The sequence below is a fragment of the Geotrypetes seraphini genome, chromosome 12 (genome assembly GCF_902459505.1).
Source record: "Geotrypetes seraphini chromosome 12, aGeoSer1.1, whole genome shotgun sequence".
In the NCBI taxonomy this organism is placed as follows: Eukaryota; Metazoa; Chordata; class Amphibia; order Gymnophiona; family Dermophiidae; genus Geotrypetes; species Geotrypetes seraphini.
Window position 1 is genome coordinate 29,260,236 of NC_047095.1, and position 23,551 is coordinate 29,283,786.

The window sequence follows — 23,551 nt, forward strand, 5'->3', positions numbered from 1 at the left end:
TCCCCCTGTATTGCAAACACAGGGGCAGGTTTCAGCAGGGACCCCTGCTGGGGCAGGGAGTCCCTGGGGACCCCCAGGGGTTTTTTGTCCCCAATTTAATTTCTTTCTTTGTGCAGACAATTGGGGGTCCCACGTGCACCTGGGGGGTTTCGGGGGTGGTTTCCCTCCGTGCCCCCTATGGCTTTGCCTCCCTCTTTTCGTTTGGCGTTCCCTCTTCCTCCTCCCTCATCCAAGCGCCCGTGGGGGGGCTTGGATTGCGAATTGGTGGTCAGAGGAGCATGTTGGCATGGTTGAGGACCTGGCTGCTTTGGCGGGCTTCCAGGATCCTCTAGAGGGGACGCCCACTGGCAGCGGGGCGGTGGGTTTCCCGTCTTCCAGAGCAGATGCGTCCATGATGCGCTTTTTATTCAGAGGGATGAGCTTTTAGACCTGATGTAGCAGGTCTCCTTGGTGCTGCATTTTTGAAGTTGCGCCACCGGAGACCCCGTGTATGGGGGCCCCTCTGCTTCAGGGGGTCTGTCCTGTTTCCCGCTCTTTTCCTGTGCGTCAGGAGTTTCGGGATTTTGTGTTGGTGCAGTGGCTTACGGGCGCCGTTTCGTTTGGTGTGCGCCTTGGCTCATGGGTATCCCATCCTGGAGGGGGATAGGGCTACCTTAATTTCGCCAATGGGGGACGCGGTGGTCTCGGCACTTCCTAAGCGGCATACCGTGCCTGTTATGGACGGTTCTGCTCTTAGGGTCTCTGAGGAGCGTACGTTAGAGACACTTCTTAAGTATAATTTTGATGTCTCTGCCTTGGGGGTCCAGGCGGCTATTTGTGTGGGGCTGGTGGCTCGCACCGTGTTTCGGTGGTCTGAGCATGTCCTGGATCGTGAGTCTGATGACTGGTCCTTAGTGGATCAGGAGGTGGTGAAGTTTGAGATGACTGCCTCGTTCCTCTCGGTTGTTCTTTGTGACTTGGTGCTGCTAAGTCTGGGACTTTTGGTGGCCGCACGCTGTACCTTGTGGCTTCGCGCTTGGTCAGCGGTTGCCGCGTTCAAAACTGAACTTCCCAAAATTTCCCTTTCGGGGGTTGTTTTTTGTTTAGAGAGGACTTAGATCCGGTGGTTCAGACTCTGACGGACTCTGAGGTGCCCCGTCTGCCTGAGGACCGTGCCCGCCCGGCATCTCGGGTTGGCATTGCCCGGGGGCGTCTGCGGGAATTTCGCAAGTTTCGCCTGGGGCATGGGACTGCTTCTTTCCAGGCTTCCGGTTTTTCCCCGGGTCGGTTGGCTTAGCGCATGCAGTGTTTTCAGGGGGCCCGTCGGGGGGCTAGGAGTTCCCCCCCTGCTGCCCGTCCTGCGCGATGTCTCTTTGCCGGCGCCCCCTTTGGTTCCCGTGGGTGCCCGGCTTCGCAACTTGTTTCCCAAGTGGGCCAAGATCACGTCCGATCAGTGGGTCCTGGTGGTGGTGCGGGACGGTTATGTACTTGAATTTTGCCCGCTCTCTGCCGGATCATATCTAGCCTCTCCATGTCAGGTGGCATGGGAGATGCTAGCCTTTCGCCAGACCCTTCAGCGCTTGCTAGATCTCAAAGCAGTTGTCCAGTGTCCCTTCAGGAGTGCGGTATCGGCTGGTACGCCATTTCCTTTATGGGGCCCTAAAGGGAGGGGACCTTTCGGCCCATCCTTGGTTTAAACTGAGGTGAACAGGACTCTCAGAATTCCCTTTTATTCGCATGGACACACTGCAGTCTGTCCTTCTGGCGGTTCAGCCGGGGGAGTTCCTGACTTCTCTCGCTCTGGCGGAGGCCTACTTGCCTGTTTCCATTCGGGCCTCTCCTCAGCTCTTTCTTTGCTTTGCGATATTGGGTCTGCACTATCAGTTCTGTGTGCTTCCCTTGGGCCTGGCCACGACTCCCCGGACGTTCGCCAAGTTGATGGTGGTCGTCACGGCGGCATTGCAGTCAGAGGGCATTCTGGTGCACCCCTTCTGGGATGACTGGTTGTTTCGGGTGTAGTCGTTGCAGGAGAGCGCCCGAGTTACGGCTCGGGTGGTTGAGTTTCTCCGGTCACTGGGCTGGGTGGTCAACCTTTCCAAGAGTCGGTTGGTCCCCGCTCAGCATCTGGAGTACCTTGGGGTTCTGTTCGACACCTCCTTGGGGAAGGTCTTCCTTCCAGAGGCCCGGGTAAGCAAATTGCAATCTCAGATTCGCCTTCTTTTGGCGTCCCGGTGTCCTCGGGCGCAGGATTTCCTCCAAGTCTTGGGGTCGATGGCAGCGTTCTTGGATGTTGTGAGGTGGGCGCGGGCCCACATGTGTCTCTTCAGTATGCTCTGCTCCGTAGATGGTCACCCCAGAGGCTCAGTTTGGAGGTCCCTGTTCCTCTGCGAGGCTTGGCGCGCTGCAGTCTTCTTTGGTGGCTCCAGACCTCTCATCTGGTCCAGAGGATGAGTCTGGATCTATCGCAGTGGACAGTGCTTCTCACGGATGCCAGTCTCCTCGGTTGGGGGGGCTCAGTGTCTAGGTCACTCAGCTCAGGGCACCTGGTCCATGGAGGAGGCGTCCTGGTCGATCAACATGTTGGAGACCAGAGCCGTCCCTCTGGCGCTGTTAGCCTTCCGCTCCCTCTTGATGGGCAAGTCGGTCAGAGTCCGGTCTGACAATGCCACAGCGGTGGCTTATGTCAATCGTTGAGGCACCAAGAGCGCTCAGGTGGTGGAGGAGGCGGCTCGGCTCATGCTTTGGGGCGGAGTCACGCCTTCTGGACCTCTCGGCCTCTCACATGGCCGGGGTGGAGAATGTTCAGGCGAACTTCCTCAGTCACATCTTAGATCACAGAGAGTGGTGTCTCAGCCCTGTGGCTTTTCAGTTGATAATGCAGGCTTGGGGTCAGTCCCTGATGGACCTGACAGCCACGAGTGGCAATGCCGAGGTGTTCCGCTTCTTCAGTCGTCGCAGGGATAGACTGGCCGAGGGTCTGGATGCTCTGGTTCAACCATGGCCAACAGAGGGGCTGTTGTGCATGTTCCCTCCGTGGCCATTAGTGGGCAGAGTTCTTCTCCGCATTGTTCGCCATCCGGGTCTGGTGGTTCTGGTGGCTCCAGATTGGCCTCGACATCCGTGATACGCAGATCTGGTGACACTCTGGTGGCGGATCCTCTTCCTCTGCCTCCCTTGGACGACCTTCTGACGCAGGGTCCCATTCCCATGTTCGACCCGTCTCCCTTCTGTCTTACGGCTTGGCTTTTGAAAGGGGTCGCCTTGGTAAGAAGGGATATTCAGATAGGGTGATTTCTACGCTCTTGGAGTCCTGGAGGCTTTCTACCTCTCAGGCTTCTGTGTGGATTTGGCACTTCTTTGAGGGGTGGTGCCAGGTGCGGGGAGTGGTCTCTCTTCGTGTTTCGGTGCCTAACATCCTAGAGTTCTTGCAAGATGGCCTGGATAGAGGCCTGGCTTTGGCTTCTCTCCGGGTTCAGCTTGTGGCCTTGTCAGCCTTTCGGGGGTTTGTGACGGGTCAGCGTTTGACAGCCATTCCTGATGTGATTCGCTTTTTGCGGGCGGCCAAGGTGCTCAGGTCTCCCGTGCAGTCCTCTGTTCCCTCTTGGAATCTCAGTCTGGTTCTCTCTATTCTGATGCACCCGCCCTTCGAACCATTGGGCGGCTGCTCTTTGAAGGACCTTACTCTGAAGACGGTCTTTTTGGTGGACATTTCTTCCGCTAGGCATGTTTCTGAGCTACAGGTTTTCTCTTGTAGGGCTCCCTTCTTGGAGTTTTCTAGGGAGCAGGTTGTCTTGAGGCCTGTTCCTTCCTTTTCTGCCGAAAGTAGTTTTTTTCCTTTTCATGTCAATCAATCTGTGGTCCTCCCGGTCTTGGGTAGTTGGGAGAGCTCTTCTGAGCAAAGACAGCTGAGCAACTTGGATGTTGGTCGGGTCCTTCGCTCTTATGTGCAATGGACCCAGGAGATCAGGAAATAAAATCATCTCTTTGTCCTTCTGACTGGTCCTCTTAGGGGGGCTGGCGCTTCTAGGGCTACTATTGCATGCTAGATCAAGGAGACTATTGCTTCCGCTTCTCTTCTGGGGCAGCAGCCCGTTCCGGAGTTTCTCAAAGCTCATTCTACTCAGGGTCAGGCGGCTTCTTGGGCTCAGTCGTCGCTCGTGCCTCCAGTGGACATTTGTAAGGCTGCGGTTTGGTCTTCCTTGTATTCCTTTGTCAGACTCTTTCGGGTAGATGTTCTGGCGCGTCAGGACGCGGTGTTCGGTGTGTGTGTTCTGGTGTCAGCCCTTCGGGGGTCCCGCCCGTGTGAGGGACTGCTTTGGTACGTCCCATTCGTAAAGATTAACCTCTACTGGTCTGGAGAGTGCTAAAGAAGGAGAAATTAGGTTCTTACCTGCTAATTTACTTTCTTTTAGCTTCTCCAGACCAGTAGAGGTCCCCACCCTGTCTGTTGTTGTTGTTGGGGCTGTTTCGCGGGCAGTTTTTGTTTTTTGCTGCGGGTTCTAGTATTTTTCTAGGGCCGGGGAGAATTAAAGAACAGCGGCTGTGGCTCGGCTGGCTTAGCTGGCGAGCTGTGGGGACATTTTCTTTCTGGTATTTCTCCTCTGCATTTTCCAACAGCATTTGGGTATGTTATTTGTTACTCCTGTTCGGAGTATTGTTTTCTTTCTGTTTTCCAGTTCTTAGTTCTGCTTGGCTATTCGGCAGACTGATGTAAATAGAGAAAGGAGTATATTATATACTGTCCCACAGTTTTGTTTTCAGTCTCCACCTGCTGGTCATGATTGGATATATACCCATTCGTAAAGATTAACCTCTACTGGTCTGGAGAAGCTAAAAGAAAGTAAATTAGCAGGTAAGAACCTAATTTCTCCTTTTTTTCCAAATTTTTTTATTTTAATAAAGTCACATACAAATGAAATACAACAGTCAGAACACATACAAAACTTGTTCAAAACTAAAGATAAGATAGTCATCTGCGGGGTTTTCTGCAAAACATCTAAACTCTGATTTAGATGCCGTATTGAAAATGCCCTTCCATGTTATTTTTGTAAGTCTAAGTGCTTTGAAAATAAGCCTCATAATAATGCGTTTTATTTTTTTTCTTACTCTACATGGGACTATAGAAAATAACCATATAAAGGCTTTGCAAAATGTTTGATAATGCAGTACTTAGTCAGCAATGTGATGATTATATAAAATTGGTGAATAGAGGATTTGGAATTGATTCTCTAGGCTTTATAGTTCTGTGCTTCATCTACCTAGCTATACTGCCCATAGGCTTTGATAAAAGACTTTTTGCATCTGGGCCAAAATGCTGGAAAACATTCTTGTGGTCCTAGATCAGACCTTTGAAGACTGCATATTGAAACATTTTAGTATACTCATCATACATCACTTTGCATGACACTTAAGAAAATAGCCCTTTGTGGAAATTGTAGAATAACTGAAGTTATTTTAAAGATGGAAAGCCGTTCCTAAATGTCTTCCATTTAAAACGTTGCAGATGTTTTATGACTTTGATCTCATTTTTTGACAGGCTGCTAATCTTACTGCGTCAGATGTCTTGAACATTACTAAAGAGAAGAATCAGTTTTTAAGAGAATTAGAAACTTTTACAATTTTAAAGGGAACTCTTGAGCATCTCTTAAAAAGAACAGAGTACAGGAAGGTAAGTTAATAATGTAGGTACCTTTTCCCTAGTGTTGAAATTTTTTTCTTTTTAAATAAATATTGATAAGCAAATATACTGTCAGGAAGCAAGCATCATTTAGAATCATTTTTTAAGTTGAATAGAGAAAGCTAGTAAAGTGAAATGTTATGTATTTTTATATTGCTATTATATTGTATATCAATGGTGCAGATTTTATTGATACTGTGTGAATTTAGAATATAAGGTCCCTCAACCTCTTTTGCTCCTCCTTTTTATCACCCTTCCAGCGCCTATATATGTTGTTTTGTTTTTTTTTCGGTTTAAATTTCTTTATTCAGTTTTGCATATTACAACAAGTGTATCAGAAAAATTCATAGAATCTTATAAATATATACTTGATTTTTTTCATGAACACTTTAAGTACAATATATCATACTTATATTCATATTTTATAATGATTTAAATATTATGTAATACATTTAATAAATATGACAAATGTAAATAAAATAGAAAACCCCCAGTCCCTCCCTACCTATTTCAGAAAATCTAACCTAATACATCAAAATGTATTAATTAATTCATACATATTATGAAATAAATAAAATAATACCCACCCCCATCCCCACTTAACAAATAGCGTGTATATATGTTGCCATTCAGCTTTTCACCCTTTTTCTCTCCATCATTTTATCTACCTTTCTTGCCCTCTCCATTTTGCTTCATCCCTTTTATCTTGGCTTACTCTCATTTCATGTTGACCCTCCATCATCTTCCTCGCATGTGTTTTATATGTCCTAATTTATTGCTCTTCACACTCCAACATATGCCTTTTCAACTCTTTATTCCTGCTTCCCTTGAATATCCTTCCTTGAGTTGTAACATAAAGAGCAGTTTTTGCAGCACAGAATGTATATTAGTTCTTGTAGCAACTCCACACAATGATTTTTAAGAGCAGTCGTGAAGATCAAGAACATGTGCTGTCACAATGACCAATCGGACTCTGCCTTTAGAGAAGCTGCTTTTTGGGGATGCTTTCCTGATGTATCCAGTGGCTGGACATTCTCTACTAGCTCAGAAAAGCCTTTAGAGGCTCTCTGAGCATTCACAGATATTCCTTGCAGACAAGTGCTCTCCCTTCTCCTTTCCTGCTTTATGCAGGCAGACATTGCTCTTCTCCACATTGGAGCAAACTCCTTAAAAAAAAAATAAATCACAATTTCAAGTGGGGAAAGTGAACCAGTAAAAGAAACCACCATTCCAAAGAGGTTTGGAGATTTCCAATGTACATTTTCCTCTAGGATTGGCTCAGGTACCCATGAACTTAACATTACCCAGTCTTCCTTCAGTATTCCTCCCGAATGGCAATGTACCAGCAGAAGAAACCTTTATGACCAGATGTACCCATCTAGATGTGAATCCCAGGGAGTGGCAGATACAAGGGGAGCATGTGACCTGCCTAATTGGGACCACTGATCCACTGAATAATTAACCACACATACTCTATATATTCACTGGAATTCCTCTCCGAAACCTATCCAACAGGGACAGAGAGCCAAAGCTCAAAAAAATAACAAAGCGGAGAAAAAACCTCAGTCTTGATGAGTTAAAAAACCTCCACTTTCTCACATATTAAATAATCTAAAAGAAACTGCAAATTTCTGCTTATAGCACTGTTCTACCTCTATGTTGTTAAACAGCTTGCACAGTCCTGGCAAAGTTAGGCAAAAACTGTAGACTCAGTGCAATCAAAGCAGGGCTTTCACTCTTAAAGACCATGCAGCTTCAGTCCTGAGGTTGACTCACATCATCCCACTGCAGGCTTCCCAGAGGCTGCTCAGGAATTGGAAGGACCCAAACACCTGCACCATATCAAAACCAGCAAGGGAGGCAAGAGCTCCAATTTCGCAGTTCAATATGTGGTAACTCCCACTCAGGAGCTGCACCGGGGAGCCCTCCCTCCAGCATGACCTCAAAAGCTGTGAAGCATACAAATGGGTTGCATCCAGCAAACATGCCATACAGTCACCAACCCCTAATTACTCCATATCCATTCTCTGCCCATCAGGCTGTGCCACCCTAGGGAGCCTCTCATTGCATGCTATTCCTGCTGCTGCTGCATAAATTTCTTCGAGATGTTCCAGAGCATGGCCAAAGAGAAGAACTTTCACCTAGAGCAGTCATCTATAGAGACAGTGGCTGATGATCTTAGAACTCTCCCCTGAGACACACAAATGGGGACCCCTCCATCCTTACATGTTTAACCCATTGAGCCATCCCAAGATTGGACCGTACCAATTCAGTGCTCAGTCCTCTCTACTTATATAATTTTGGAAGCCAGATGAAGGATGCCCACCCATGTTGGAACTCCATTCACCTTGGACAAGCAGCTGGAGGATCACTGCTTCCTGAAGTTTCTACAAAATTTAAGTTTCTCTCTTTTACAGTAACCCAGGAAAACAAGATTTTCAGGCATCCCTCCAGTCTTTAAATACCCCAGGGGAACTCATATTGCTTCCAGTCCATCAAATCCTTCAGGACTTGAAACATGTGGAAGACCCAGTTTGCCAACCAGGCAAACTTATGTTGCTGTTGTTTCAAGTTCATTGTCCACTCATCTCAAAGGCATGATCATTCTGCTTCCCTAGCAATCTGCAATCACAGAGGCAGCACTCAGGCCAGCACTGTATCAGGAAAAGACCAAAAGATGCTGGACATAGTAGGAATGAAGTAATACCAAAGTGCAATGCTCACTTTGAAAATAGAGGCCTACCAGCTGCAAATACTGAATTTTTTTTTTTTTTTAATATTTTATTTATAAATTTTTCATTCTTACAATAATTTAATTTTACATAAACTCCAATTAATACATGAAAAATTGTGATTACAAGTAATTCATCTTATCACATAAAATATAACCCTCCCCTTTCTTCATTTCTTATATCCATATAATATACATTCCCACCCTTCCCCAATCTAATATATCCATTACTAATGTGCTTTGAAACCTGATCATTGGAATATCGAGTCAATGGTTCCCAAATTTTCTTAAAATTATGAATATTTCCCTGTTGTAATGCTATTGTTTTTTCCATTTTGTATATATGACAGACTGAATTCCACCAAAATGTAAAATTTAATTTGGTGTAGTCCTTCAAATTTTGAGTTATTTGTTGCATGGCGACCCCTGTCAATATTAATAATAGTTTGTTATTGTTTGCTGAAATCGGACTCTGAAATCATGTAGGACTCTCATATTTGGTACAGCAAATACTGAATTTTTATCATTCCTGCACAATAAAAAAACAAACCCAGAAGGAAGGCCAAATGACAGCTGGCCTGGTAAAAAATGAGGTGATAGAGGCTATTAGAGCTAAAAGAACATCCTTCAGAACATGGAAGAAAAAGCCGATTGAGGATAATAAAAAACAACATAAAGAATGGCACATCAAATGCAAAACGTGGATAAGGAAGGCAAAGAGAGACTTTGAAAAGAAGATTGCCTTGGAGGCAGAAGAGCATAGTAAAAATTATTTTAGGTAAATTAGAAGCAAGAAGCTGGTAAAAAAAATCAGTTGGACTGCTTGATGCCTGAGAGGTAAAAGGGGCACTAGAGGCTAGATTCACTTACCTTCCTGAATTCTCAACGTATCCTCATGCAAATGGGAGCGATCGTAGGTAAGCCTCCCACCGACCGCACGGATCACTCTCTAGCAATTCTGACGCATGCGCAGACCATCTCCTTTGCCTGTAGATGGTCTGCGCATGCTCACCGCAAAGCTAGAGCTTGAAACTTTTTTGTTGTTGTTATCACAGAGCTGGAAACTTTTGTGAGCCCGTGGTTTTAACCCGTGGGTTGAAAGTGGGGCTGCACCATGGGTTAAAACCACAGAGTTGGGGTAGAGAGCAGGAGAAGCAGAATCTGGGCAGAGAGCAGGGGTTTTTAAACAAGTGACTGGTCCTTGTTTTTTGATCGGGCAGCCCAGTCGGTGTTGCTGAAATTGTTTTGTGAATCGTGTCCTTCCTACTTTGCATGCCATTCCCCCTCATTTGCTTGATCGGATCGGAGGATGATCGGCACGGAGGAAATTGGGTCGGTACACGATCGCAAACACGATCAGTGGGCTTAGTGAATCTAGCCCTAGGTCTTTACTGAGGAATATGTGGGGAAGCTACCCATGCTAGAAATGGTATTTAATAGTGATGAGTCACATACTCTAGGGCCAGTGGCGTACCTAGGGTATGTGACTCCCGGGGCCGATCATTTTTAGCACCTCCCCATATAAAAAGGGATCTGAGGAGTACACTCTAGGACCCCCACACCTCCATTTATAAATGTTTATCAATACAGCTACAATATTACTTTATTATAAAGCAACAAAAAAAATCTTTTTTCTACCTTTTGTCATCTCTGGTTTCTGCTTGCCTCATCTTCTTCACTCTCCATTCTATCCAGCGTCCACCCTCTTTCTCTGTCCCTTCCATTTTTCTCTTTCCACTCCCGCTCCCATACTCTGGCATCTCCTTCCTTCCTTCCCACCCCAACTCACCCCATGGTCTGGAATTTGTTTTCCTTCCCCTTTGCCCTAGGATCTCTCGTCTCCTTCCATATCTCCCTCTCCCTCCATGCTCTGGCATCTCCTTTCCTTCCTTTGCCTCCCTCCCTTCCTTCCTTCCTGATGGTCTGGCATCTGTCTCCTTTTCTTCCATCTCTCCCTCCTCCTTCATGCTCTGGCATCTCCTCTCCTTCCTTTCCCTCCATTCCCAATGGTCTGACATCTCTGTCCCCTTCTTTTCCCTCCTTCAATGGTGCAGTAAATGCTGCCTGATTCACAGGAAAATTTTTCGATTCGATTTAGCCTATTGAATTGATTTTTTGATTCACTTTTTCTGACCAATCGGACTTTTTTTCAAACATCCTGGTGGGTTTATTTTGTAGCTTCTTCACCACACCACCTTCTTTTGCTCTCTAAAACCCCATGCTGGTGCTGTGGTTTAAACAAAATAAACAAAAAAGACTTCCTCTCTCTGTTAGGTCCTTGCTCATGCTTGCTGTCTAACACCAGCTCTGGCAGAATACACATTTAAATCTGACATATTGTAATCACAAAATAGAAAATAAAATTATTTTTTCGACCTTTTGTTGTCTTATCATTTTATTATTCAAATCATGTTGGTTCCAGGCTCTGGTTTCTGTTTGTCTTCTGTTAACTCGCTAGCTAGGTTCTCCTGCCCATTTGATGTTTTCTTCTTTCTCCTTGCTCACCATCCATCTGTACCTTCCCTTCCACTGCCATATCCAGCATTTCTGTTTCTTTCCTACTGTCTACCATCTCTCTCGCTCTCTCCCCTTGCCTTGTGCCCTGGGTCAAACCTCTCTATTCCCCTCCATGCAGCATCTCTCCCTGCATCTCTATGAATGTCTCCCTCTTCTCCACCATACCGTGTTTCCCCCATTATAGGACCTCCTCCTTTAGTAAGATACCCCCCTTTTTTTCCCCACCTGGGAAATATAAGGCCCCCCCCGAAAATAAGGCACTATTTGGCAAGCATGTCTTGGCGATCCAGAGTACTGGTACAGTACCGTATGCGTGGTCACACAACTTCCTGCTTCCGCTGTCCAGGAAAACAAGCCCAGGAACAGCCTCTGTACACCGAGGCCCTGATTCTCCAAACGTGCATCCCGATTGGCTGATTAGACAGCTGTAGGACGTCTACAGCTGCCTAAAATCGGGACGCACGTTTGGAGAATCAGGGCCTTAAATGTTTTTCTGGTTTGTGATACAGTTTTTTCTGGTTTGTGATACAGCTTTTCTGGTTTGTGATGACCTGTACCATATACAGGTAATAAATGTCTTTTTTTCAGCAATAAATGTGTACTGTATTCTTCTTCATGGAAAAATAAGACATCCCCCTGAAAATAAGACCTTGTGCATATTTTGGAGTTTTTAAAAATATAAGACAGTGTCATATATTCGGGGAAACAGGGTATGCAGGATTTCTTCCTCTCACCCCTTTGTACCTTAGTTGCTTCTCACTTCCTCTCCTCCACCCCATGTCCAACAATTCTTCCTCTCTCCTCTCTCTGCTCCATGTGCAGCAGCTTTCCATCCCTCCTTCCTATCAACCTGTGCAGCAGCTTTCCAGCTCTCCCTCTAATCCCTCAGTGCAGCACCTCCCGACTGACTCCCCCCCCTAAAAAAAAAAAGATCTGACATACCTTCAGGATGTGAAGAGAATGGAGTCGATTCAGCGAATGGCCACTAGGATGGTCTCAGGATTAAAAAACCTCCCATATTACATTACATTACATTAGTGATTTCTATTCCGCCATTACCTTGCGGTTCAAGGCGGATTACATTCAAACTAAAAACAAGAATTACATTCAAATTAAAAGAAATAGAATAAGCGATGACATAGAATTTTTTAAGGTAATAAACATTGGATAAAGAGTTACCAAAGGGAAGTGGAGGTCTTTAGGAGATACGAATATGGTGAAATTATGGGTTTTAGATAACATTTGATAGATAAAAGTGTTGTTAAGAGTAAGAGATTTTAAGAGTAGGTGTGGTTAGGACTGTTTCAGGGCTTTCTTGAAGAGTATAGTTTTTATTTCTTTTCTGAAAATCTTGTAGTCTGGGGTGGTTAACAGTAGGTTGGAGATTTGGTTATCCAGTTTTGCAGCTCTAGTGGCTAGGAGGCCATCGTATTGTTTTGACCGTTTTACTTCCTTGATCGGGGGAGGTGTGAAAGGGGAGTGCGTTTTTCTATGTCTGGTTGAGGTTGCTTGGATGAGGCGATTGTTTAGGTAGGCTGGGCTGTTTCCATTTAGGGTTTTGAATATCATGCAGTAGAATTTAAATAATATTCTTTCTTGGATTGGTAGCCAGTGTGAGTTGATGTAGGCCTCTGTGATATGATCATGTTTCCTCAGTGAGTAGATGAGTCTCAGAGCAGTATTTTGGATTGTTTGTAGTTGCTTGGTCATTGTGGCAGGGCAGGGGAGGTAGAGGATGTTGCAGTAGTCTAGCAATCCTAGGATTAGGGATTGCACTATGAGCTGGAATTGTGTTCTTTCAAAGAATTTCCGTACTTGTCTCAGGTTTCTCATTATTGCAAAGGATTTCTGTATGGTTTTATTTATTTGCAGTTGCATAGTACAGCATCTGTCTATTGTCACTCCTAGTAGTTTTGTGGTGGTTTGGATTGGATAGTTGATTGAGTTAAGTTCTAAATTGGTTATAGTTGGGACTTTGTCATTTTTGAGGAGGATGAATTTAGTTTTATCTGGGTTGAGTTTCAGTTTGTGTTCTTTCATCCAAGTCGTAACTGTTTCTATTGTTCGGTGTATTATGTTTGTCATGGTGATCTTTGGCTGATCATATGGTATGAGGATGGTGAAGTCATCTGCATAACTATAGGTGGTAATGCCTAGGTTATCCAGGTATGCCCCGAGAGAGGCAGTGTATAGGTTGAAGAGAGTAGGGGATAGTGGGGATCCCTGTGGTACGCCGCAAGGGTTTGACCAAGGATCTGATTTTTCTTTGTTTGATTTTACTCTGTAGGTTCTGGATTTTAGGAAGCCTTCAAACCAAAAATATACTGTATCTGAGATACCTATTGCATCCAAGATTTGGAGAAGGATGTTATGATCAACTAGGTCAAATGCTGCAGTCAGGTCCAGTTGTATGAGAAGCATTTTTTTTCCTGTGCTGAGATGTTGTCTGACTGTGTCTATAAGGGAGCCCAGGAGTGTCTCTGTGCTGAAGTTGGTTCTGAATCCTGATTGCATGGGGTGGAGTAGGTTATGGTCATCTAGATAGTTTGTGAGGAGTTTGGCTACTAGGCCTTCTGTAATTTTAACATATAGCGGTATAGAGGCAATGGGTCTGAAGTTGGATGGTTGGTCCTTTGGTGCTTTTGGGTCTTTTTGAATTGGGGTGATGATGATTTCGCTGAGGTCAGTAGGGAAAAAGCCATCTGTGAGTGTAGTTTGTATCCATTGCAGAAGTAGAGTACGGAATTTTACACTGGAGGTGGTAAGGAGATATGCTGGGCAGTGGTTGAGGTCACAGGAGGCGTGGCTGTATTTTTTGTAGAGTTTATTGAATTCGGACCATTGTATGTTGGGGAATTGAGACCATGTTCTGTCCGCTGCAATAGATTCTTTATCCGTGGGTTGAGTTGTGATTTCGTTTAGGTGGGATGGGGTAAAGTTGAGGGTGGCTCTGGCGTTAGTGATTTTGTTCTTGAAATAATCTGCTAGGAGGGTGGCTGAGGGGGTTGGGTTGTTGTTAGTGGTCGTGTAGGGTTTGGTGTCAGTTAGGTCTTTTAATATTTTGAATAGTTTTTTGGTATCTTGGGTTTCTGTGCCTATAAGGTTTGTGTAGTGAGTTTTTCTCTTGTCTTTTAGTAGGATTTTATATTGTTTGTTAATTTTTTTCCAGGCGGTTTTCGTTTGATCTAGGTTTGTTTTTCTCCATTTTCTTTCTAATCTTCTGCATTGTCTTTTAAGTTGGAGCAGATCGTTGTCAAACCATTGGTCTTATCTTCTACTGGTTCTAGTTTTGGTTTGTAGTGGGGCTAGTTCGTTCTGGATGTTGGTGGCTAGAATATTCCAGTGAGAGATGAAGTCTTTTGGGTCGCAGTCCTGGAGTGTTTCATCTATTTTTGTCCAGAATACAGTTGGCTCGATATGTTTGCGTGAGGTATATGTTATTTTTTGGGATTTAGGTGTGGTTTTGTTCTTGGTCCAGTTAATGCTGAAATTGTAAGTGTAGTGGTCTGACCAGAGGGATGGGGACCAGGTTCCATTGAGTGTTTGAATTACTGGGGTGGTTGTTTGGTGGGTCATGAAGGCTGCAATGTCAAGTTGATGTCCTTTTTCATGAGTGGTTTGTGGGTCTAGGATTTGGAAGGATAAGGCATTGAGAAATGCTAGACAGTTTTTTGCTGGTGTGGATTTTGGGTCTTCTAGGTGGAGGTTTACCGTATTTTCGCGGATATAACGCGCGCGTTATACGCGTTTTTACGTACCGCGCATACCCTTCGCGCGTTATATGCCTGAGCGCGGTATACAAATTTTTTTTTACATATTTCACACCCCGCCCGACGCCCGATTCATCATCCGGAAGGACGCTCGCACCCCCACCGCTCGCACCCCCACCCCGAAGGACCGCCGACTCCCCGACAATATCGGGCCAGGAGGGAGCCCAAACCCTCCTGGCCACGGCGACCCCCTACCCCCACCTCGCACTACATTACGGGCAGGAGGGATCCTAGGCCCTCCTGCCCTCGACGCAAACCCCCCTCCCCCCAACGACCGCCCCCCCCAAGAACCTCCGACCGCCCCCCCAGCCGACCCGCGATCCCCCTAGCGACCCCCACGACCCCCCCACCCCCCTTCCCCGTACCTTTGGTAGTTGGCCGGACAGACGGGAGCCAAACCCGCCTGTCCGGCAGGCAGCCAACGAAGGAATGAGGCCGGATTGGCCCATCCATCCTAAAGCTCCGCCTACTGGTGGGGCCTAAGGCGCGTGGGCCAATCAGAATAGGCCCTGGAGCCTTAGGTCCCACCTGGGGGCGCGGCCTGAGGCACATGGGCCCAACCCGACCATGTGCCTCAGGCCACGCCCCCAGGTGGGACCTAAGGCTCCAGGGCCTATTCTGATTGGCCCACGCGCCTTAGGCCCCACCAGTAGGCGGAGCTTTAGGATGGATGGGCCAATCCGGCCTCATTCCTTCGTTGGCTGCCTGCCGGACAGGTGGGTTTGGCTCCTGTCTGTCCGGCCAACTACCAAAGGTACGGGGAAGAGGGGTGGGGGGGTCGTGGGGGTCGCCAGGGGGATCGCGGGTCGGCTGGGGGGGCGGTCGGAGGTTCTTGGGGGGGGCGGTCGTTGGGGGGGAGGGGGGTTTGCGTCGAGGGCAGGAGGGCCTGGGATCCCTCCTGCCCGTAATGTAGTGCGGGGTGGGGTTAGGGGGTCGCCGTGGCCAGGAGGATTTGGGCTCCCTCCTGGCCCGAGATTGTCGGGGAGTCGGCGGTCCTTCGGGGTGGGGGTGCGAGTGGTCCTGCCGAGGGGGGAGAAGAATCGGACGTCGAGGGGGGGCATCAGGCTTTCAGGATGGGGACAGACCTTCAAGGGGGGACAGGACTTCAAGGGGGACAGGCAGACCTTCAAGGGGGACAGGGCAGTGTACGGAAAGTCAGGGCAGGTGAACGGAGAGTCGGGACAGCGCACGGAGAGGCGGGGCAGTGCACGGAAAGTCAGGGCAGGTGAACGGAGAGTCGGGACAGCGCACGGAGAGGCGGGGCAGTGCACGGAAAGTCAGGGCGGGTGAACGGTGAGTCGGGGCAACCAGAGGAGAGTCGGGGAGGGCGAAAGGAGAGTCGGGGTGGCCAGAGGAGAGTCGGGCAGCATGTGCGGTATACCCATGAGCGCTGTATACAAAAGTTTCCGTACATACAAGTGTGGTTTCTGCGCGCTATACCCGTGTGCGCGTTTTACACGGGTGCGCGTTATATCCGCGAAAATACGGTAGGTCTCCTAGGATAAGATTATATTCTGCTGTTAAGGAGTTTTGGTACATGAAGTTTTCAAATTCAGGTCTCGCTGTGGTCCAGTTACCCGGTGTTATGTAACAGAGCATGCAGGTTAGTGAGTTTTTTAGTGTGGAGCTTGTGAGATGACAGGCAAGGAAGTCCATTTGTGTGGTGGATGTTTTTTCTTGTATATTTAGGGTTAGGGAGTCTTTGAATATTATTGCTAGTCCTCCTCCTCTTTTTTTCTCTCTGCAGGTCACTGTTATTTTGTACCCCTGCGGGCATACCTCTGTTATTCTGGGGTCTGCGTCTGAGGTTAACCAGGTTTCTGTGAGGAAGAGACAGTCTAGGTTTTCAGTTTTTATCCAATTTTTTATATGTTCTGTTTTGGATCCTAAGGCTCTGATGTTTATGTAGGCACAAGTTAGAGTAGTGATTTCTGTTTGATTCTTGTGGGTCGTTTCAGGGTAGATGAGTGTTTTAGGAGGAGGTTGAGGTTTGGTCTTGGGAAGAGTTGTTCTTTTTCTCCAGGTTATGGTGATGGGATGTTGGGTGCTGGTCTGGTGGTTCGAGTTTCTTGTTAAAAGGGTTCTGCTGTTGTGGAGTTGGAAATTGGTTGCAGAGGAGCTTGTGGGTGTGGTGTATAAGTTGTTTGCTACTACTTTCCAGCTGGTGATGAGGAGGATTATTATAAGGGTGGCTTGAGTATGTGTTTGTGGGGATAGCTTCATCTTTGGTGGCAGTGGGTGGGGGTCTGGACTGGTTCTGAAAACCGTTTGTCCTGTTGTTATTGGTGAGGGAGATAGATCTTGCTGTTTTGTGGTAGATGGGTTTTGCTATATGTCTGATCAAATGATTGACCTGTTCGGGGGGGGGGCGGAGTTGGACTTCCACGCGGCCGATGTTCCTATCCTGCGGCAGGCGATCAGATTTTTGTTTTCGTTGGGGCAGCTCCCGGTTTCAGTGGGGCTGCCCTGAAGAGAAGAGCTATGTGAGCTGCTCTGCAGGGGGCTTTGGGAGGCGGAGCTGGACTCCCACGCGGCCCGAAGTTCCTTCCTGCGGCAGGAGAACAGTTTTTTTGTTGGGGCAGCTCCTGGTTTCAGTGGGGCTGCCCTGAAGAGAACAGCTGTGTGAGCTGCTCTGCAGGGGGCTTCGGGAGGCGGAGCTGGACTCCCACGCGGCCCGAAGTTCCTTCCTGCAGCAGGAGAACAGTTTTTTCGTTGGGGCAGCTCCCGGTTTCAGTGGGGCTGCCCTGAAGAGAAGAGCTGTGTGAGCTGCTCTGCAGGGGGCTTCGAGAGGCGGAGCTGGACTCCCACGCGGCCCGAAGTTTCTTCCTGCGGCAGGAGAACATTTGAGCAGGCTGCGCTTATATTCTCTCGAAGAGCACAGGGAAAGGGGGGACATGATAGAAACATTCAAATACATCATGGGCCATATTGATGTGGAGGAAGAAATATTTTGTCTTACGGGTCCCACAGCGACAAGAGGGCATCCACTAAAACTCAGGGGGGGAAGATTTAATGGGGACACAAGAAGTATTTCTTCACCGAAAGGGTAATTGATCGATGGAATGGTCTTTCACGTCAGGTAGTTGAGGCCAGAACCACGCTCAACTTCAAGGGACGATGGGACAGACAGGTGGGGTCGCTCCAGAGGAATGCTTAAAAGATGGAGGGAGGGAGGGTTATTGAGTGGGAAGACATTGGGCCGTCGGCTCTTTTCTGCCTTCTATGTTTCAGGCCTCATATAGAAGCAGCAGTGGTGTCTGGCCGTTAAAGGCAAAGCTGTAAACAGGCTGTTTGTGGCCTGCTTCACCATTGCTTCTTTCTGCTGTGTCATCAATGACATCATCAGTGATGCAGCAGAAGGAAGGCCTTAACGGGCAGGCCACAAGCAGCCTGTTTAGAGTGCTGTCTCTATCAGCTGGCCACTGCTGCTTTACGTTGCAGGCTTGGAGGTATGTCAGTTGCTGCTCTGCCGGCTCAGGCCTTCCTCTCTGCCCGGTTCCTCCTGCTTCCGCAAAGGCAGGACCCAGCAGAAAGGAAGGCCCAACACTGGCTGAGCAGTGAAGTTCCTGGACCATGACGCCGACCTGGGAGCAACCCTTTATGGTCTGCACTTGGGGCAGACTGCTCCCCCCCCCCCACACTTGGTATGCCACTGCATAGCACTTAGATGGTTGACTTTGTACACATTAAATCTCTTTTTTTCCTTCTATCTAAAATGTCCATGCTGTATTATGTATGACAAGAAAATTAGCAAACTGTAATCTCAAATTTTTCTAATTTATAACTGTTCTAAAATTTCCCCTAAATAATCCAAATTACCAACTTTACATTTATTTTGCAGTTCAGCAGTAAGGAGATCAATAATGATATTGAAAATTTGCTAGAAAGAGTATTTGAAACTGAAACTGAAAATATGGTAAGTTTTTTGACAACCTAAATGATGACAGGTTAAGAGGCAGTGTCCTACTGCTGATTAAGAACTGGTTAAAAGATAGGAAACAGGGAGTAAGGTTTGAATGGTCAATATTCTCAATGGAGAATGGTAAATATTGGGGTTCTCCAGGTATCTGTGCTGAGACAGCTGTTTTTTTTATCACATGTATAAATGATCTGGAAATGGGAATAATGAGTGAGGTGATTAAATTTGCTGATGACATAAAATTATTTAAAGTTGATAAATTGCAAGACGATTGTGAAAAATTGCAAGAGAAACTTATGAAACTGGGCATCCAAATGGCAGTTGACATTTAATATGAGCAAGTGCAAAGTGATGCATGTGAAAAAGAGGAATCGAACTATATAGGAGTCACTGCCCAGGAAGCGGATTTAGGTACATAAGAATAGCCTTAATGGGTCAGAACAATGGTCCATCAAGCCCAGTAGCCCGTTCTCATGGTGGCCAATCCAGGTCACTAGTACCTGGCCAAAACCCAAGGTGTAGCAATATTCCATGCTACCGATATAGGGCAAGCAGTAGCTTCCCCCATGTCTTTCTGAATAATAGACTATGGACTTTTCTTCTAAGAACTTGTCCAAACCTTTCTTAAAACCAGCTACACTATCCGCTCTAACCACATCCTCTGGCAACGCATTCCAGAGCTTAACTATTCTCTGAGTGAAAAAAAATTTCCTCTGATTGGTTTTAAAAGTATTTCCCTGTAACTTCATCGAGTGTCCCCTAGTCTTTGTAATTTTTGACAGAGTGAAAAATCGATCTACTTGTACCCGTTCTACTCCACTCAGGATTTTGTAGACTTCAATCATATCTCCAGGATGATTTATTATATATTATATGATTTGTGTTATTTCATAATACTCTGATAAGAGGGAAGGGGTTAAATTTTATTTTTCCTGAGTAAATTGTAGAAATTCAAGTGATGTATTTGTTAAATTTTTGATGTTTCTTTGTACACTTGATGTAAATCATAAAATGAATAAAGAAATAAAAAAATAAATAAATAAATAAATCTAGAGCTGATAAAAAATATATATATATATCTCCCCTCAGCAGTCTCTTTTCCAAGCTAAAGAGCACTAACCGTTTTAGTCTTACCTTATACGAGAGGAGTATACGAGAGGAGTTCCATCCCCTTTACCATCTTGGTTGCTCTTCTTTGAACTTTTTCTAGCATCACTATATCTTTTTTTAGATAAGGAGACCAGAATTGAATGCAATACTCCAGATGAGGTTGCACCATGAAGCAATACAGGGGCATTATAACATTCTTAGTCTTGTTAACCATCCCTTTTTTAATAATTCCTAGCATCCTATTTGATTTTCTGGCTGCCGCCGCACATTGGGCGGAAGATTTCATCGTATTGGGTTAGGGGCAGAGCCGGCCCATGAATATTGTAAAACGCAAATAACTTTTTGGGCCGACTCTGACCCCCGCCTCACCTCCCTTTCGCCTCCCGGACCTCTCCACACCTTACCTGGTGGTCTAGCAGTGAAGCGCAGCAGTAGCTATTGTACTATGCTCCTGTCCCGTCCAGAGCCGTCCACAAAAATGGCTGTTGTGAGTTCCTGCTGTAGTCTCGTGAGACCACGGGAACTCACTGCAGGCATTTTTGTGGATGTCTCTGCACAGGGCAGGAGCGTAGGATGATTGCTACTGCCCCGCTTCACCACTAGACCACCAGGTAAGGTGTGGAGAGATCCGGGAGGCGGGAGGGAGGTAGGGGTGATTCTGGGTTTAGGAAACCACAAATAACCGAAGTTGCGAGTCCTAAACCCGCAAATCGGGAGGGAGAAGCGTACATTGAAACTGTCTGCTCAGTGTGCAATGGTGGTTAGGAATTGTATTTAAGAAAGGAATGGAGAACAAAACTGAGAATATTATTGAGCCTTTGTATTGCCCCTTAGTGTGCCCCTTACTTAAATATTGTGTGCAGTTTTGGTCACTGCATCTCAAAAGATATAGCAGAATTAGAAAAGGTACAGAGAAGGGCAACAAAAATTATAAAGGAGATGGGATGACTTCCTGTGAGGAAAGACTAAAAAGGCTAGGGCTTTTCAGCTTAGACAAGAGACAACTGAGTGGAGGTATGATAGAGCCCTATATAATGTTAGGTGGTGTAAAATTTACAGAAGTAAATCGCTTGTTTATTCTTTCTGAAAATACAAAGTCTAGGAGACATGTAATTAAGTTGCTAGCTGTAAATTTAAAACAAAATAGAGAAAATATTTCTTCACTTAATATATAGTTAAACTATTGAATTCATTGCCAGAGAATGTGGTAAAAGCAGTTAGCTTAGCAGGGTTTAAAAAAAGGTTGGACAAGTTCTTACAATAAACATGTATAAATCATTGTTAAGATGCACTTTGGAAAATTCACTGCTTACGCCTTGAATAAGTATCATAAAATCTCTTTTTACTCTTGAGATCTTGCCAGATGCTTGTGACCTAGATTGGAAACAGGTTACTGGGTTTGATGAACCTTTGGTATGGCAATATTTTGTTTTTTTGTCTTGTTCTTATAGTCAATATTTGTTCATTAACAGGGTCTTTTACTTTTTTTTTATTTTTTATTTTTAATAATTCTTTATTCATTTTCAAATTTTACATGAAGTGTACAAAATATTGAATTACAACTAATGAATATACAATATCACTTTTATATCTAATACATAATATTCTAAACATATTTTTATCCCCTCTCCCTCCCCCCACCCTTCAAGTACTTTCCAATCACCCCATACATATTGTATATCATATTATAACATGTTGTGTAAAAATTATTTTCACTACCCCCACTCCATGTGTGTCACAAAGAAGATATTGAAAAGAAGAAGAGAAATCCTACTATTCATTCACTACAATATTTTGTCAATGGCCCCCATATTTTTATAAATTTAGGATATATCCCTCTTTGTATTGCTATTGCTCTTTCCATTTTGAATATATGACAAATTGTATTCTACCAAAATGTATAATTAAGGTTACTATGATTCTTCCAGTTATTGGTTATATGCTGAATGGCAACTAGAGAATGACACGGGGAAAAAATCTGTCCCCGTCACCGGCCCACCATCCTCTGCACCGCCCCGTCACCGCCGATCCCTTCACCGCCCCGTCACCGTCACCGCCATCCCATTCACCGCCCCGTCACCGTCCCCGCTGCATCCATATAAGCCTTTTTCCTTTCACTCCCTCCTTCCAATTTGAGCCGGGAACACTAGCGATCGCACGGTCCCCGCGGCCACTACCTGCCTGCCCGGTCGATCCTGGTGTTTGGCCGGCTCTCTCCCTTCTCCTCACCTTGGTTTGTGGGTTTTCTTTTTCGGCAACCTGCGCGCTTTCCCAGGGAGCCGCACACGCGCGGCTGCTCAGTGTTCGATCTTCTGCTCTGCTGCAACTTCCTGTTTCCGGTTGCGTCAGAGCAGAAGATCGAGGCTGAGCAGCGGCGGGTGTGCGCGGCTTTCTGGTAGCGTGCGGGTCGCCGAGGAGGAGGATCTGCGGACTGGGGTGAGGAGAGGGGAGAGAGCTGGCTGGACACTGGAATCGATTGGGCGGGCAGGTGTGAGCTGCGGGGACCGCGCGATCCTTCATGCCTCACTGCGGGGGACAAGACCATTCACCAATCACCACAGGAGTGGAAGCGGGTGAATGGACGCTCAAAATCCCTGACGAAGCATTATAGCGAAACAGGGAGCCCTGTTGGATGATTATGGAAGTGTTGCACTGGAGATACTTTAATTAGCCTTCAGCTGACTTCCCACGGAGCATTTTTTGTTCCTGCTTTCTAACCCACGACTACATCTCAACATCCATTTATTCAGATAAGTGACTTTTTATGACACTATTTATGAAATTTTTGAAACATTGAAACAGAATGTACTAAAAGAAATGTGTGACTCTGAAGAGTAATTGAGTCTAAAGGAGTTTTTTGACCAAGGATGTGTCTGCTAGTTTCAAATTCTGTCTGAGACTGGCTTGTCTATCTGGGAAGCTTTTTTATGGCCCCTGTTAGACACTGAGGTCTTTTTCTCCTTTTTTCATAAATTTGAGGCGTAGCCCTGGTTGTTGAGGGGTGTTTTTGTGAAATTGTAATTTATTGGACATCCCTTCTTGTGGATTTTGTATTTTGTGATTTGTTATTATACCATTATCATCTTTTATCCCATTAATATTAGTTTTTCTTTTTTTTTGCTTTAAGATAATTCGCTAATAATCTTCCCGCCTTATTAGAATTTCCATAATACATTGTTTGCTTGGAAAACAAATCTCTTCTTATCATTTTTGAAGTTAATTCATTATATTTACCTTTTGCTTTCAAAAGAGCTTGCAAAACCTCATGTTCCCATTTACTTACCAATTTAGTTTCTAATATTTTAATTTCTTTTTCTAACTCTATATACTGCATTTTAATCTGTTTCCTAACAAAAGCTGAATATGATATAATATTACCTCTCATAGTTGCTTTAAATGCATCCCATACATTTTCAATAGATGTATCCTCCACTAAATTCATTTGAAAGAAATCATTAATTTGTGTTTTAAAATTTTCCAAAAATTTGTCATCCACCAGCAATGCATTATCAAATCTCCAAAGAGGTCTTCTATTCTCTAATTGATCTAATTGTAATTCTATCCATACTCCCGCATGATCCGAAATAATAATAGGATCTATGGAAGCTTTAATCACTTGTTGCACCTTATGTGATGAAATAAAAATATAATCTATTCTTGAAAATGATTTATGGACCTGTGAACAAAATGAAAATTCCTGATCATTAAAATGAAGAATACGCCATATATCCTTCAAATCACATGATTGAGCCAAATTATCTAAACCTAAAGATTTTATGCTTTTACCTGGTTTTTTATCCAATAATGGATCCATTACAGCATTAAAATCTCCAGCCACTACTAAATTA

At 45.5% G+C, this 23,551-nt stretch overlaps 1 protein-coding gene across 7 annotated transcripts in view; it reads left to right on the top strand.

Moving 5' to 3' along the window:
• The window catches only part of ODF2L (outer dense fiber of sperm tails 2 like), a 142,474-nt gene that overhangs the window by 9,059 nt on the left and 109,864 nt on the right, over positions 1-23,551 (top strand). For all 7 annotated transcript variants that reach the window (XM_033916903.1, XM_033916901.1, XM_033916902.1 and 4 more), the window contains exons 4-5: positions 5,516-5,647; positions 18,516-18,590. In XM_033916903.1, coding sequence (XP_033772794.1) covers positions 5,516-5,647; positions 18,516-18,590 — 207 coding nt within the window. The remainder of the gene's footprint in view (positions 1-5,515; positions 5,648-18,515; positions 18,591-23,551) is intronic.